Raw genomic sequence first — 17,780 nt, forward strand, 5'->3', positions numbered from 1 at the left:
TTTGGTATTTCTGCCTGATAAATTAAAATCAATTGTGAATGCTCTGAGGTTAATCAAACATCTTGACATTTGAGGATGATGTCTTTCCTATAGGGCACATGTCAACGCATCAATAGGATTTGTGAGGTTTTCATTGATTCTTAAATTGACTTGCTCTCTGTTTGCTCTCTGTTTGTTGCTCAGTTCCCTCACGTAACATGTATTGCAGGCCTTTTGTTCTGATCTTTTTGCTTCCATTTCCTATCTGGAGAACTGCACAGCAACAGCACTCTACAGCAGAAGAATGAGTCCTACAAACAGGAAATGAGTCAGCATTTTTGCACTTCCGGTTCCCTCTTCTTGAAGTCAATGGGTTTTTAAATTGGCTTTTTGGTTAGTTTGCACATGATGATTAAATACAACGTGTCAGCCAAGCAGCTTCAGGACTTCGACATGACACATGTCCCAGATGTTTTAAAATTCAGGAAAGACTTATTTGCCGGAATAAAGTCGTTTTTACCGTCAGTGAATTGTTTCTACTGTATCGCCTCGGGGACAATGTAAATCTATTTCCCGCCTGACACTTTTCACAGTAACTGTAGTCCTCAAACACAGGTGGGCTGAGGAAATACACTTTTTAGACGGGGTTAATCTCTTTAGAGCAGGCACTTCACCACACTGAGAAATCTCATTATGAGCTAAAAAAGCCATTCCAAGTATCACTGCGTTCAGTCATCCCCTGCTGAAACAATCCGAGACATCCATTCGCCGCCCGTTTCATTTTCAAATTCCCCCTCCGGCTACTGACGAGGAAATCCCGGCATCGGGTGTTTATTTGGGCAGATTTTGTTCTGCCTCGTGGTGACATGCGCAGCGAGCGAAAGCCTTTGATCCAGCACGAACACCCTACGAGCATGACTCCGCTCTCCAAAGGCTTTATCTCCTACTGCTTTTACATTCTTTTTTTTTTTCTTCCCTTGCCGCCGTTTATCTCTTTCAGTGACATCCCAGATCGCCAACACGTACACCGAGAGTGCTGCTGAGTGGGACTATCAGCGGGCCGAAGCCTTTGCGTCAGTAATATAGTTCTCTCCTCAAGGTTCAATTGCTGGCCTGTCATCCACCGTTTGAGTTAGAGCTCCGCTTGCAGACACAAGACCTTCAAGGAAGCCATCACAGGCTCCGGCTGAATTATCTCTGCTTTGATTTATCTTTGTATTCCCTGGATGGCTGGCTGGTTTTCTCATAATGCCACAGATGATTTTTCTTTTTGCCCCCCGAGGAACATTATTGCCGCCGTGGTGTCCTCGTCTTTACCCCTGTTGCTTTTGATTATGTCTCGTCCATTGTTTTTATTTTCTATTATAACACCCACCACCCCTACTGCTCACAAGCTCTGTTGCCTCCGCCCAGTAAATAGATATTTTTGCTTTAAAATTGATCTGTCTGGTTAAATAAAGGTTTAACAAGACTCAGGTATGAGAAATGGGGCGCTTTATGGTGCGAGTGCTTGCCGAGGCAAAAAGACAAGTTGGCATTTCTTTGATGAATAAGGAAATTGCAAATGCCATTTAGTTCATTCAAGCATAACCTCCATTTCTGCAAATGCAGCATAGTAGGGGGCAGAATAATTTGTAAATAGAAAGACTGAATCTTGTAAAAAGAGACTATTAAGTGATATTTTACCCCTTAATCATAAACTGTGATCTTTATGATACTGTAGAAACATGGGCGGTGCAACATGGCGGACTCAGTGATGAAGGGGTCGATCTAAGTGAGCAAAAACACAACGGTTTTTAGTTGGTGATTTAGTAGGTGATTATACACAAATGAAAACATAATTATGAATATTATATTCCATTTCTGTTAATTAATACAGCCCCTTAAATCCTACACATTGGACCTTTTGTGCAGTTTTTTTATAAAATCCCCTGAATGTGTTGAATATACTTTCATCCCTTTTGTTGTTTTAAAAGGCTTCCTGCATTAAAGCCTTTCATTATGACAGAACCTGTTGTTCTAAATCCACCAGTGACCACCTAAAACATGAATATTTGTCCTTTCTGTCAAGCTATTGTGGACTAAATACAACGAAACCGTGGCATTGTTTGTCTTTCAGAATACGACATCGTGCCAAGGAACCCTGCCAGAGGCCACGTGATCGATGGAGTGTTGGCAACAGTCCCTGCATCACCAAATGAACTGGCGGAGCAGTTTGTGCAGCAAGAAGAGCTTTTATCCGCATAATTAGGAGGAGCAGAACAAGGCAGCTGTAATTGAGTAACAGATGTGGCATGAATGGCATCAATCTGCAAGGCACTTGCACAACTCAATGCACCCAACAGATAACAATGGCTGCTGCTGAGAACACCAGTGTTTTCCCCGTGGCAGGTCGCTGTACCAACTGCAGCTCCTCCGCCCACCCAGGGATGGATGTAGCCAAGGCGGTGGTTTTGGGGGTGGTGCTGGTGGTGTTTGTTGTGTTCGGGGTCCTTGGCAACATCCTTGTCATCCTGTCGGTGTTGCTCCACCGCCACTGGCGCTCCGTGACTCATTACTTCATTGCCAACCTCGCTGCGGCGGACCTGCTGCTCAGCTCCGCCGTCCTGCCCTTCTCCGCCACCTCGGAGGCTCTCGGCAGATGGGTGTTTGGCCGGTCCTTCTGCAGCGTCTGGGCCGCTCTAGACGTCCTCTGCTGCACCGCCTCCATCCTCAGCCTGTGTGTGATCTCCATCGACCGCTACCTGGCTGTCAGCTACCCTCTGCGCTACCCTGCCATGGCGACGGGGCGGCGAGGCCTGACAGCGGTGGTGGCGCTCTGGGTACTCTCGGCGGCAATATCCGTGGGCCCCCTGTTTGGCTGGAGGGAGCCCGACCCAGAAGACGAGACGGTGTGCAGCATCACGGAGGAGCCCGGCTACGCTTTGTTCTCAGCACTGGGGTCCTTCTACATACCTCTGGCCATCATCCTGGCCATGTACTGTCGCGTGTATACTGTGGCGAAGAGAGAGACGAAGACGCTCAGGAAGAGCAGTGAGGGAAAAGGCGTTGAGACTGAGGGGGTGATGCTGAGGGTACACAGAGGGAACGCTGCCCAGACAGGGAAGCCAGAGGGGGGCGACGATGGGGCCGCGACACATAAACGCACCACCTTTTCGCTGCCGAGGCTGCTGAAGTTCTCAAGAGAAGAGAAGGCAGCCAAGACTCTTGGCATTGTTGTCGGGTGCTTCATTCTGTGCTGGCTCCCTTTTTTCCTGGTGTTACCCATCGGTAGGTACCTCCTAAACTTCTGCCTAAACCCTGTTGTGTGCCTTTTCTAATTTGTTTTTATTATATTCGCAAAGGGTCTGTATAACTGAAAGAAATCCTTCTAGAACCCAGAAGGTCATTTAACAACACTCACTGCCGGTTTGAACGCTTTACTGGAATCCTCAAAGACTCTTCAGTCCATCTTTACCAAAGCAATGTTTTCTTTGCGGGACACCTGTATTACAAATCAAGCAACACCTCTACAATCTCTACCGACTCCTGGGGGAAATATCTGGCTCTTTAGCTGCTAAATGCTCCACTCTGGTCAACTAAAATCTCTGTCTGCTGTGTGGGGCTCAGCAGGTAGTGTACAGTGGGTTTTTAGAGCTGCCTGTTGCTGCCGAATGCGACACTATGAGAAAAGTGAGAGTGGAAACATTCAACAGTAGGTTCATCACTACAAATGATTGCAAAGTATCCATTACAGACAGTTTAATACAATTATACTTTTTTTTAATATTTACTTTTGTAGAACACATCAACAAACATCGACACTGCCATTATGTTATGTTTATATACACAACAGAAATGTGGCTGACCTCCAGCTGTTTAGCTTCTGCAGTGATGTAGAAGAGGACTTGAGGGTGTGTCAGTACACCGTGACATCACTGGTCACTACCTTGAAACTACCAGAAAAGGTTATAAACTGCTTTTCTTTTAGATAAACGTACCTATGATAAAACATCTTGTGAGTTGCAATTCAGGAGACAAAACGATCTTTTATATGGTGCAGTGTCTGTAATACAATATAATAAGAGTCTTTGAGGATTTTGGAAATACTTCCAAAAAACAGTTTAAAGTCAAACAAACTACTGGGGTTTTGAAAGACTGTCATAGATTTACAGTATCTTTCAGAAAAACAAGTCTTTACGGTGCTCTGTGACTTGAATGCAATGCTAATATACGGAGAGGCACAAAATGGGGTGTAACTCCAGCAAAAATGACAAAAAAGGAACTTTAAATGATGGATCTGCTTTATCATATGAATCTAAAAAGAGGAATTTAAATGATTTAGAAATTAATTGATGTCATAATGAGCACTCAAATGATTAATTCGATTCATTTTCTTGAAGAGGCCTGCTTTAATCTGAAAAATTATTAAAATGTTAATAAAAGAATTATACAGTCATGCAAAGGCAAGACTGAATAGAAATTAACTAATTAAGGATTAGTCTGCTGATGATGTCAAACATTACTGTAGATATGAGCTACGCTATCAGGAGCTCAAGAAAAGGTCCACTTCTAGCAACTCATAATGCAATCATTTAAATGTAATTAAAACCCATGATGTAATAAAAAACACATTGTGTAAGAAAGCCATGAGCGCATAACGGAGTAACAGTTTTGTGCTTGTTATGTAACAAGTTATTACATTATGAGAAGATTGTAACATTATAAACTAAGCAAAACAAAAATTAGAACCTTTACAGAGATGAAATGCTAAATATATGTTCCATACAGGAGTCATTATGTATTTATATTATATATCTAATTATATTAGTATGTGCAAAATATTTCACATGCTAAGAATCACCTGGTTTATTAAACTCAGCATTTGCTTTAAATTAAGGATTCCTCTTGCTTCATGTAAAACTAGAAGGGTTCCTATGCTTTATTCAACTTTTTTTTTTGCTTAATTTATAATGTAATAATGTTATCATGATGTAATAACGTATTACATGATGCACAAGAGTGTTTCTACGTTATGCACGCATGGCTTTCTTAGCTTTTATTACATGTATGCTGACGTTAATGCGCAGTTATTACATTATGAGTCGCTACATCCACTGAGCCCGATATTCTCAACTTCATATTCAATTAATGACACCGACATTTTTGTCAGACTCTGTCAAAGAAGGAGATAACAGCGATGTTATCGCAGGCGTAAGAGAGGACAGAGCCCAACCATTGTGAAGCCTAATCTAAGATCTTAATTGCCTCTGAAATAACACTCATGACTTGACTGAGATAAGTGATTGTCAGTGTGGTCCGGTGTGTATTTAAGGGTGATAGTCTGTCAGCAGTTACCTCCCAGGTCACAGATGGTGAGATTATTTCTGCAAAGTGTATTTTGTTACACAAGCTGTAATCTTATTGAAGGAAGGCACAATCTATTATACAGGATGGAGGGGGACGTGGAGGAAACAAATTCTCTGGACAAATAATAATATGTTTTATCTTTTACGCTCTCTTTTTTTTTTGCCAGTGTGTTCTATTCACAACCAGCCACATTAAAGGACCCAATTTGTAAACGGTGTAAACAAAAGGGTCGCTCTACCAAAAAGCGGGAGCTGCTGTCTGTCCTGAATTGATAACCAGGTCTTTTGACACAGGGATTAAGACTACACAATAACCAAGTTATTGAAGTTTGACTTTAGTTTAACTTTCATGGTTATGTCATTATTCTTGAAACATTTTGCTAAAAGGGCTTTTTGTCAGAAGACATTTTGACATGTCACACAGGTGTAACTAATATTTATACTGTCAATATCTCCACATTCCGCCCTAATTTACATTAGTGATATAGCTAAACGTAGTCTGCTCAAACTACATGTGGTAATGCCTAAAATTTATTTTAATAACGCAAAGAGTCGACCTGTGAGGCTGCACTTGTTCATATGGTGTTTTGAGCTAAATGCTATCGCTAACGTTCCCGCAATGACAATGTTAAGACCACAAATGTCCAACTCCTGGTGGTGCAACGGGGAAAGTCTAGGATCAAAGTCATTTGGATTCATCATCTAGAAACTATGTATGTATGTACAAAGTTCTTTTTCAATCCATCCAGTAGATGTTAAGACATTTCAATCAAAAAGTGCTGTGACAGTGTAAATTAGACTTACTGGAAATTGTAGTTCGTCACATTTTTGTCAAGATTTATTCAATTTTAGTAGAATTCTAGTCAAGGCTATAGTCATATCATTCTCGGAAAGGTTCATGGTACTGTAATGGATTTAAAAATTCCAATGAGAAGTAAGCACGCCTTGAACTATGTGTCAAGGCATCTAGACTAAGAATGCGTCACTGACTTACGAGTAATTCTTTCATGCCTTATATCATTATTGGTTATCAGACAATGAAATACCCAGCAAAGACACTTTTTATATATTTCTGAGGAATCTGCATGTTTCACTCAATAGAACTCTGATTTAATACATCAGCAGTTATAAAGATGTGTAAACTGCGGTATCGTTAAGGCAGACGAGCATTATCATTATCATATATTATTATGAAGGTGTGGCTGCTCTTGTGTCTAGAGGAAAGGTCAGGGGATCACCAAAGTCTGGATTCAACCATGAATATCTGATTTCAGGGCAATCCATCAAATAGTTGTTGAGCTATTTCAGTCTGGACCAAAGTGGTGGACTGACCAGCTGACCATGTATGTGACAGACAGAACAACATTGCCATTCACAGAGCCGTGCCGCTATCAAGGCTAAAAATACAGACTGAGCCTTTTTTTATGATGTAGCTCTGACAGCAACCCCCCCCTGTGGGTTACTATTGTAGCTATTGTGATGCAATAGCTGTTGAGGCCTGAATCATTGGTATAATGATGCTTGATGATACGTTTTCCTCTATGAACACAACACCAGGCAGGACCTGCATCTTTCCCCGCTGTCCCTCGACTCTACTGCTGCTCGCATTTCTCAGAAGGGACATCAAGAAATTCAATTACAAGCAACCAAAGAGAGCAAATAAAACACCACGCCGGAGCAGAATAGGCTTCGACTGTGAGAAGAAATGAAATGAACCAAACCATTGCTCCCTCATATGAAAGCTATTACAGATAGCAAGCGCGAGGCTTAATGGGCTGTAATGCCTGTAGGTATCCTCAGTCACCCTGTAGCCTCCCAAGGCAGCCAGTCATCGGAGAATAGCTACGCATTTCAATTGAGACAGACCTTCACGGCTCACAGCGCAGCGCTCTGAGGCACTGATAGTCTGAGATTCCAAGAGAGAGGTGTTTGAAAAACTACTGTATTTTTCCTGAGTGCTTCAGATGGTGTGCCTGTTTTGAGCTGCAGCACACGGTGGTCGCCGCAACCATGCCGGCCAATCACTTGCACAGTATGCTTATAGAACCCATAAAAGGAGGGGACTGCTGCTCATCAATGGCACCATGTAAAGCCGCTGTGAAGTGTTGCTTTTGTGAAAATTTGGTTTTGCACATTGGTTTATGGAAATTATCCCAAAGGGGTTGGATGGAGTTGAGTTCAGGGCTCAATTAAGTTCTTCCTCAACAAACTTGGAATACCATTTCTTTATGCACCTGGCTTTGTGCTCGGTGGGTTTAAACAGGAAGGGGGCCAAACACAAACTGGTGCCTCAAAGTTGGAGACACACTCATCTCGCATAGCCAGACCTATCTCCACAGAGCTATGTGTCAAAAGGTCCCACACGTTACCATTCTGCTTTGGGGGGGGGGGGGATGCTCTAACTTGTTAGTATTTCTTTGAACCAATCACAATCGTCTTGGGCAGCGCTAAGCACAGAATGTAGCAACGGTGCACTTGTTCAAATAGATAGCACAGATAGCGGAAAAGGAAAAAAATGCTGCGTGAGATACATGGCAAATGGCAGGCTTCTACCCCACAGTCTACACCCAGGGAGTCAGATTGGAAACATACTAAACTAAAATATCATGTATGTTGTAGCATCAAGATTACTTTAATTTGGAACTAATGGGCCCAAATCATGAAAAACAGCTCCAGTCAAAAAGTATATGTAGTATGTGGAGTGGCGTGTCCACAAACCTTTGGCCATATAGCGGAACTCAGTGGCCAACTTACAATTCATCTTTACAAAATTCCTAATACTCATACGGGTTTTAGATTTTCTCCAAACATTATATGTTAAAAAACCTTTTGTTAGTATTGACACAACCCAGGAAATGCAGTACTGGACCCAAATGCAGACAAAGCAGGCAAGTTCAGTGATTTAATGCCGATGGAAAGTATATATCTAGACTTACAGACAGGTGGGTACGGGTTCACAGGTTCAGGGTCTGGTTCAGGTTACAGAAGCTTGGAAGAAAAAACATTACAACCTTGAAGAACTGGCTTGTAGTGAATGGAACTGGGACCAGTACATGAACTGAGAGGCTGATGAGTAAATGAGATGCAGGTCAAGGGGGTGAGTGGGGAAGGCCTGGTAATTGCAGATCAGATGAGGAATGTGGGAACAGGTGTGTAGATGGGCGGGGCAATCAGGTGATGGGGAAAGGAGGGAAAGTCAGAGGGCATCTGGTGGACGGATGGAAAATGGCAATGAAGGGGCCTGGGGAATTGGGAATGTGGCTGGAGAGGAGGGACAGAGAGATGAACTGAGACAATTAGTTTACTAAAATACTGTAAATTTAGAGAAACGTTCAGCTTTGATGGAGGTATGCACTCCCTTTGCGCTTTCTATTTTTAGCTGGGACTTAGTATTGTGGTGGATAGCTGTCTGTTTCCATTCGTATTTTGATTTGTCGTTGTCTGTGTGTGCTCTTTAGGATCGATCTTCCCGTCTTGTAAGCCTCCTGAAACCATCTTTAAGATAACCTTCTGGCTGGGATACCTCAACAGCTGCATCAACCCAATTATCTACCCATGCTTCAGCCGGGAGTTCAAAAAAGCCTTCCACAACGTGCTCCGTGGACGCTGCCTGAGAACTGGGGTGCTGGCTGCCAAACCACAAGGACACATCGCCACCCACTCCTCCAGTCCTGGTCCCACGTCCAATACCTCTGACGTCTCAGCCCAAAACCGCGTCACTGCTTCCTCGTGGGGTTGCTGCGGGCCGCTGTCAGCCTCCTCGTCGTCGGTCTGTCGTCCGGATCAGGCTCAAATCCAGAGTAAGAGTCTGCTGAAGGCGTGGTGTCTCTCGGCAAGTGAAACGCCGGAACCGGAGAACCCCTCAGGTCACAGATCGGCCAAGGTCTTACGCCTTTCTCTCGGCATTGCAGGAGAGGCTGTTTGATCGGCATGTGGATGCGACGGTGGAATTTTAAAGCATCCAGCCTTGTGCTTCGTGGAAACTCTTGCGTAACATCTTTTGCATGCATACATAAATCCCTCAAAGGCGTCAGAGTGCAGCGCCAGCGAGCAGTGAGACTTGCCTCCAGAGCGGGCAGACGATAACTCTGTTGCCTATAGGCTTCATGCCAGTGTAAATGCCTGAAGTGTCAAAAAAATATGTCTTGGGAAAGTGAACGAGGAATATTTTGCCTACACTCAACAGCCAGCAACACTTGAATAGAGGCCGAGCACTACGTGTCAACGTGTTCAATAGGAGCTACTTAGTGATCAACAGGAAGAACACTGTGGAGTATGAGTATGAAGTGACTTTTGCAATATATTACAACAGTCTTTGGTTAAAAGGTGCATTGGGTGGATGTATGGACACACGGCTTGGAGGAATCTCTATCTGCACTTGAAAGGGAATAAAACAGATAAGATAATCTCATTGAAATGGCATTGTAAAAGAACTCCAGAGACCTGATTTCTTTAAACATTCGTGGTATTTCTGCAGATTGCACAAAAGCCCTGAAGGGCGGGATACTCTTAAATCCCGGCACAATTAGCACTCACTGACAGCTCTGAGAAAGTGGAATCTGGTGTAAGAGTGGCTGTTTTACACGTGTGAACGCCGCTTTAAGGGGACAAAACATGCGCAGGTATCTGATTTTAAAATAACTGTCACGCATTTGTTTTTTAAAAGAACAGTTAGAAATGGTTGGAGGGAAGAGATATCAGTTGTTATGTGGCTGTGGGATAAATAACAATATAGTGCAGTCTCAAACAAACAAAACCCCTCTGAAGCTTTCAATGGACACTTTTTTGTTTTTGTTGAGGCTGCATCAAAGATGCGTTGAATCGACTTTTAATGTTTGACATGGTAGCTTGTGGTGCAGTTGAATAAATGAACAGGTGTCTGATGGTTTTCTCTATTTTTGAATACTGCTGTCCTGTCGGTGCAGTTCTCCGGAGTTGTGTCTTCCCCGTGCAAACACGGAAAAATACTGTATCATTTTCTGGTGTTTAAAACTGGTTTATGAGTAATTCAGTAGAGAATCTTTAAATGATATTCACTGTACTGGGATGAAACACATACGTACTATCGTTTCAGCTTTTTCAGTAACCACTGTGTTGCATTACAGCACAGCACAAGCCTGTTCTCTCCTTTCTTTGGACTGGAAATCAAGCTATCAGCACACTACAACATCCGGTGAATCCGTGTTAATGATTATCTAGCATTAGCAATGTGCTTTCCTGTGCGGTGACAAGAGTGTGTAGATGAAGCACTCGCTTTTTAAATTTTACTCATGTAGCGGCTGCCTAGTTAGCTTGCTAACGTTAGCCTGCTAATTCCACCATGTTTTAATGCTAAATTGGTAAATAAACAGAACAGCGAGCTGGTGGGCCCCTGCTATCCGCCACTAGGGGACTACAGCTGGCACTCGCTCTCATGCCGGCAAAGTAGTCTTCCAGCAGCTGGTGTAATTCAGTAAATCCATCAAATTCAGTGCTGCGTCGAGGCTTTCGTCATAAAGAAGTGGGTCTTAGCCCCTTGCCCACTTTTTTTTGCACTTTTCAAAATGATGCAGTGGGTGGACTTAGGCTCAAACCTAAAAGAAGCCAAAAAACACTGAGGCGTTGCAGAGGAGGTGGGTTCATCGCTACGAGTGACCCCTTCCACATTATACTGAATTATTGTCGATTCATAAAATGTTGATAAAAGGATCTTTAAATCTTGCTTTTACACTAGTATCCAAGGCCAGAAATAAATTTGCACCTGTGGCCTTGTGATGGAAGGACATTGCTGCGAGGTTGTTGGCATTCGGTTCACATCATGAAATGGTGGGTAGCTTAATTAACTTTGAATAAACCAAATCACTGCTGCAATAGAGGCTATAAAAATAAATCACTACAACTTTTAATAAAAGGGTGCTTGAGTATCATGACACAGGAAGCCCTTCATCAACAATGAAGACTCCCAACGAATTTAAATCTCTCTGAGAAACTATTATTGCAAGGCGATTGTATAAGATTGCATTATACTTTGTGCATGTCTCTGGTGTCTGTTGGAATTTCATCAATTAACAAAAAAAAGCCCACTATATCACACAAATTCCTAAACAAACATTGTGTGGTCCAGTGTCCAGACAACGTGAGCGTTTCATGAAGAAACATGTCGTGAAAATTGATTAATAGCTTTAAAAAGACACATATTTAGGTTGTCTGATCTGCTTTAAGAAGTTGTCATACGTTTTGTTCTTCCCTATAAATCCTTTGCCTCCTCCCGTTACAGAGCTGTTGTTCTCTGCTGTGCTTTGATTAAAGGCATCTTTTGTGCCCTCCAGACATCATATCAGTGATGAATGCCTGAGAATGCTTATCTGGGAAATGCAGGGCGTTGAAAAGGGTTTCTAGAAGACGGATGATTTTGTCATTTCACAATCACCTGGGGAAAGGTCGGAAGAAGAGTAACCTTCATTCTGCATCGTTGTACTTCAACATTATGGCATTGTGCAACCGTTCAGGAGGATAACGCCCCTGTTTAAACTCCCACACTTTACATCACTGTAACTATCTCGGACAACTAATAAACATGCAGCTCCCGTTTTCTGACATTATGCGGCCAGGTACTCAATGTTACACTGCATTAGGCGACAAGTACAGCAGAAAGAGATGCATTGACTTTTCATTAGAGAGGCATGGCTGAATAAATATGTTAGTAAATACAATGAAATTTCACGCTTGGAATTATAACGCTTTTTTATACATTACATAAAATCCGTTTCAGTCTGAAAGTATAACCATGGAAAATGAATTTTCATCTCCAGTGACTTTATCCTCATGTTTGAATGTCAAAGCAACATAACACAATTCATCCTCGCCTTTCTTTTCTGTTTGGCTAAAATTCACAGCATTGCACAGCAGACGCTGCCTTCAAAGAGCAAAGAAACCTTAGAAAAAATAATGATGCATGAGGGGATGACAGTACTAGAGGGACACTAGTAGATGGAGGTTCATCAAGAACCATCTACCCGCCTTATGAGAACAGTGACATTGTGGGGACTCATCTTATTCAGGGGGACAAATTGGGAACAATTGCACATCCCCATAATGTAAATTGTTTTAGTGTGTGAAGACATGGTTTAAGGTTAGGGTCCAGCTAAATTTAGGGTAAGATTAGGCAATGGGTGAGGATTAGGCTGGTAGTGGCTAGACGTTTAAGGTAATTCCAGGAAATTAGGGAAGTAAGGCCAAATCCCAATGTCCCCCCCAAGGCCTTAGACCCTGAACCCTCAGGGTCTATATAATATAATGTACAATTGTGGGTAATTTATTTTTTTTTACTCCCTAATTTGAACGTCTTCAAGGCTCTTTCCTCACAAGGAGAGAGGTCATTTTAATTCATCTATTTACTCGTTTTTGTCAGAACAGCTTCAGTGACCAAATGAAATGTTTGATGAATAAATCTGTGTAATGTAACCTCTGCTTCCATTCCTCTGAATTCATGTGTTTTGATGTTCCATCTTTAACCCTTAATGTTTCTGAGTAAATGTAATTTGCCAGGCTGAACACCCATGTGCCGTCCTCTTTGTTTACCTTTGTTACGAACTGTGGGTAATTCCCTTGGGCAAAGTCTGCAAAACTGCAGACTTGTTCATAAAGGGCTCAAAATATCTGGGGGACAGTGGGACAGCCCCTAAACCCTCACGGACCCTTACAGGAGCGCTCCTCAAAGTCTGTTAGTGTGGCGATTGGGATTGGGCCTCAGTCAATGTAATGTCCCCAAAAGTCGTGAAAACAAGAACGTGTGTGTGTGTGTGTGTGTTTGTGTGACGAGCAGTCGAATGGTGTTGTTCCGGCTCCCATCATTTATGGAAATAAATGCATCAGATTCCTACTAAACATGCGGCTCTCATTGTCAGCACCTCATTCAAACAGTGTTGAAGCAGCTGTCATATCAAAGCAAACGCTGTCGTGATGAATGGATCCAGGCTTCCATTACTACAAAGACAAGCGTGTGCCGTTTAACCTAATCAGTCGCCTTAGTTGTTACGTCACGATGTCTCTGCACTGATGTAGCAAAGAACTGTTTCATTACAAATCGGCGATCATGATTAATAACGACATTAAGCAGCGAGCAAAGCAGATGACAAGAATTGTAAGTGCGTCAGGGAGCCAAAGGAGCATCATTATTTCCGACGAGGAAAGTATCATTTGTGTTATGCGTCAAACAGGAAGACTTTCACGAAACTTCTTCTGACAGTCTTCTCTTCTCGAGTTCTTCCAAGTGACTGAGCATAGAGTTGAAATTCTATTGACACTCTCAGAAGACATAACTTGTGTATGTGGGAAAGCAACTACACCAAATCCACCCACTGCTTAAGTGCTGCTTAATGAAACTCTCTCGTATGCAAAATCTCCTCAGTTGTTACGTCACGATGTCTCTGCACTGATGTTGCTGCAAATGGGCTAAAAATGAGTAAAGCCGGCTGGCAAATGCAGCATGGCATTGAGTGTCGTGGGTTAAAGTTGCCAAAAAAGTCCCCACTGTGTCCTTTCTGTTAATAATTATCTGTTTCATTTACGTTTAGATGACTCGATGTGACACAACGGGTGACTGATTTCTTGTCTGCCAGCAGAAATTGCATTTTTTATTTTGGGCTTCCTCATTTATCGGTTCCAAGTGCTTCTAGAGTTTTTGGGCAGTGACCAAATGTTTTTTATCATTTCCAATTTTCTTCATTTTAACATGTACACAGTAGGATAGATTGGAGAGCAGCTGCATTGAAAATTGTAATATGGCAAAAATAAATGTGGGTTATAACTCTGAAGTTTCTATTTTTTTGTCCCATACGCCACGTAATGCCCTTCAATCTCGGTCATTTATTTTTAGCCACGGATACTCATGGCAGTAGCGTTTATCATTATTATTTAATGACTCAAAGAACTGGACACTCAGTGATGAACCCATAGAACGCAGAACACAAGCCCGCCTGATTAGCTTTGAGGTGGTGACACGTCAAAATCCTTAAAGTGGTGTTTCATTAGTGAAGATTATCGTGCTGAACAGAACATCTACGTATCATAAAGTTGTGTTTGCCACAGAGTTTATTTTCAGCAATAGTCCAAAATCTAATGGAATTATTATTTGTTTTTGAGGAAACCTGTGCGACGCTAACTTCCAGTTTGGCCTACAAAAACAAGTCATCCCCGTACCACTCCATTTGTGAACATACACTGACATTATGCAAAAAAGTAACACCCAAACAGGTGTTTCCACTTATTTTCCCTGATGAGACTTGTGTGTAGGTCACAATTAACTGACAGAAGTCTAATCAGCCACAATTAGTAAACTAGACATTCATCTTGTGACGGGCTCACACACCAGCCGAAGGTCCTTGAAGATCTTAATGAGACTGAACAGCGGAAACAAACAAGCTTTTTTTTATCAATGTATTTCAGCATTGCAATGGAACGAAGTGATTTTATTGCAGAAGCTCTATAAAATGAAACCGTTGCTTTCTCTCGTTTCTTTGTTACTCCTGTCACAGTTTATTCTTCTGTTGCAGTTAGGGAACCTATAGAAGAAGGAGGGGTCATTACGTCTTCGTGACAGCGTTCCAATCATGCCATCGGTGCAAGTTCTATTGATGTGAATGAGGCGGGCATGGCGAGTCCCACTGTAACCCATCATAATCTGTGTTGTGTCACCTTTGAATGAAAAATGCTTCCACACGATCAAAAAAAAAAAAGAAAACGTTACGTGATGCTATATTATTTGCTAGCATACACATAAGTCATGGCAGCGGCTGTAATATCCGCTATCACTCACAAACACTGCAGCCTCCTGTCTTTTCTATTTCCCCCTAACGTTAATGGTTTTATCTCAAAGTTTATGTAGGATTTCTGAACAGAGACATTGCTAGCTAACATTAGCTTAACTTAGTGCATTAACAAAAAACAAAACAAGTACCGGTATAAAGGTCCATATTTATGGGGATATAACGTTATAAAGTTTAGCGATTGGCGCCAGACAATAAAAGAGAGAGCTGGCTAACAATTGACCCACCGGATTATTATTAAATAGTCGTTTAATGGTTGGAATGAATTTGAACAAAGATGCTCTATTACAATCAAATGCATGTATATGTCACCGGCTTGGCACCAATGTGAGTCCCAAAATGACCCTTCCCTCACTTATATATACACCACGTTGCAGTGTATTTGAGTAAAATCCGCTGACAGGAAGTAAACAATGCAATTCCATTGGAAAGGTCCACACATGATTCAATTAATTAGCCTCTTCCTGACAACCTCCAGTGCTGGCACTTGTAAATATTAAAGCTATCAAAGCAGCGTGGACTTGAAATAACTGATTTGAACGGCGACAACCGCGAATGAAAATTAATTTAATCCTCGTGTGAGGGGGAGCAAATGCCATGTAAGATGTATTTACTGTAATACTCATGTCACTGAACATTTGTCTTAACAGCCCTCAGCTGCCATCTGGCACATTGAGGTCTCTTTCCTTTGTTCATTCAAGTTGCTCTCGACTTCATCAAAACACCTTTTACACCTCAGCAATCCAAATTGTGCCTATATCTCGTTATTTCTTGCCTCCAATTTTGCGGTTGTCAAATTCTAAATGGCACCATTTCACAGTAACTGAGCCGAGTGATTTAAGCGGTTTCGTACGGTCTGGAGTTCCTTCAGCAGCAAACGTCCAACCAGCAACGCTCATGGAGGCGGATGTGATGCTGTGGGCTGTATCGTAGCCACAGTTTTGACTCCGGGCAGCACACGAGCACAAGCCATGTTTGGACTCATTTCTAAAAAAAAAAAAAAAAGGCAGACTGAGCTTGAAAAGGTCAGCACACCGGTGCGGTCAGCGGTCCCGTCTCGTCTGATACGCACAGAATCAGGACAGCTTAAGTGTTGCAGTTAAATAAAACACAGAGCAAAAAAAGGGCAGGGTAGCAGTTTTGTGTATACAGCTCGCGTCAAACTCAGCGAAAGTACTCGGTGCTTAATTGCATATATTTTCATCCATCAGAAAACCGGCGGAGAAAGAAGAAAACAAATTAGCAAAATAACATGACCTTGCACACAGAGCGGTACCGAACAAAACACTGGAGGGCCCGGAAGCGCCTGAGGTTAAGGTCAGCGTGGGAGGCTTGGGCTGAATTAAAGAAGCTTTCCTCGGGTTTGTGTATTATCAGACGCATAGGAATTTAAAAGCCTCACCTTGACTTATATTCACTAATTCAAACCAAATCCCTTATTAATTTAGTAAACACTGTAAAGCTTCTGTTTGATGCACTGTGCCCCAAAGTCAAAGGGCAGTAACTGACTTCACAGTTTGTTTGTTTGTTCATATATTAATTTATTTTAAAATAGCTTAGCAAAGGAGCCTGTTAGATTTAAGAGTTGATGTAAACCTTACTGTCCTACTGTCATGACCATGGAAACAAAAGCAGTGCATTTAGACATATTCTGGCTCATATATAATACATCAAATCATTTCATGGATGAGAAATTAGGTTGATCTCGTTCTCTGCCGTGATGAGAATACAGGTGGACTGGAGTTTGGCCTTTAAGCGCTTTCCTTTTAAAATGCAAGCCATGGATTAAACCCAAAGAGAAAAATCCTTGCAGAAGGAAAAGTTGTGACTTTTCATGTGACTCTCAAACATTCATTCGGTGTATATTTTGTGCGTGCACCTCTGAGGAAGGCACATGAAAGTGTCTCTGATGTCAAAGAATGCTTTTATGTTGGAAACGGTGTCAATGCATTACAGTGCAGGAAATAACAGGTCTTCACTTCAGTGCTCTCGGGAACAGGCCTGGCTAGGTTCCACATTAACATTCCGGCTAATTTCGTATCAACCCAACGTGGAAGATTACTGCAGTTTTTTTAATATGCTTTTTATTCACTCAGCTAATGCACTAACAGGAGCAGCTGAAGATGTGCCCATGTCACCATCTTACCACCGATATCATTTTTCATTCATGAGCTGAAGAAAAATAAAAGGAAACCCCCCAGAGGACAGGGGGTGGAGAGTGAACAAGATGACAGCACTGCCACCTAGTGGAGAAACATTAAACGCTTCCTCCCGGTAGAGATCTGCTGCACACAGTATGTTTGTGACATAGTCCATGTGGCGTTACCAGCCTGCTGTGCTTGTTTTTGAGGCTGGCACAGATCCACACATAGATAGAATTATTCATCTTTGGTGACCGTGTTTGTTATCCCGTCCAGCTGGAGACTATCCCAGCATGCACCGAGCATGAAGGCCCTGGTCTATCACAGGGCTAACACATTCTCACCGACTTGCAATTTAGCCCTTCCAGGTCACTTTCAAAAAAGGAAACACACTTGAGCACTGGGAGAACACACCAACCGTACACGGGAACGACGTCACCGGCGCTGTAGTGACGCTCTCCGTCGCCACTTTGAACCGTTTCATTCAGTCCGGAGCACAGAGATGA

At 42.4% G+C, this 17,780-nt stretch overlaps 1 protein-coding gene across 1 annotated transcript; it reads left to right on the top strand.

The window, feature by feature from the left end:
• Window positions 1-2,330: 2,330 nt before the first annotated feature.
• Window positions 2,331-9,252, top strand: adra1ab (adrenoceptor alpha 1Ab; the record flags this gene model as incomplete). The annotated part of the gene is made up of 2 exons (XM_079179484.1): window positions 2,331-3,249; window positions 8,786-9,252. The coding sequence occupies 2 exons, from the start codon at window positions 2,331-2,333 to the stop codon at window positions 9,250-9,252; spliced, it is 1,386 nt and encodes a 461-aa protein (XP_079035610.1).
• Between the last annotated feature and the right edge of the window lie 8,528 nt (window positions 9,253-17,780).

Source organism: Pholis gunnellus, assembly GCF_910591455.1.
Source record: "Pholis gunnellus genome assembly, chromosome: 18".
NCBI lineage: Eukaryota > Metazoa > Chordata > Actinopteri > Perciformes > Pholidae > Pholis > Pholis gunnellus.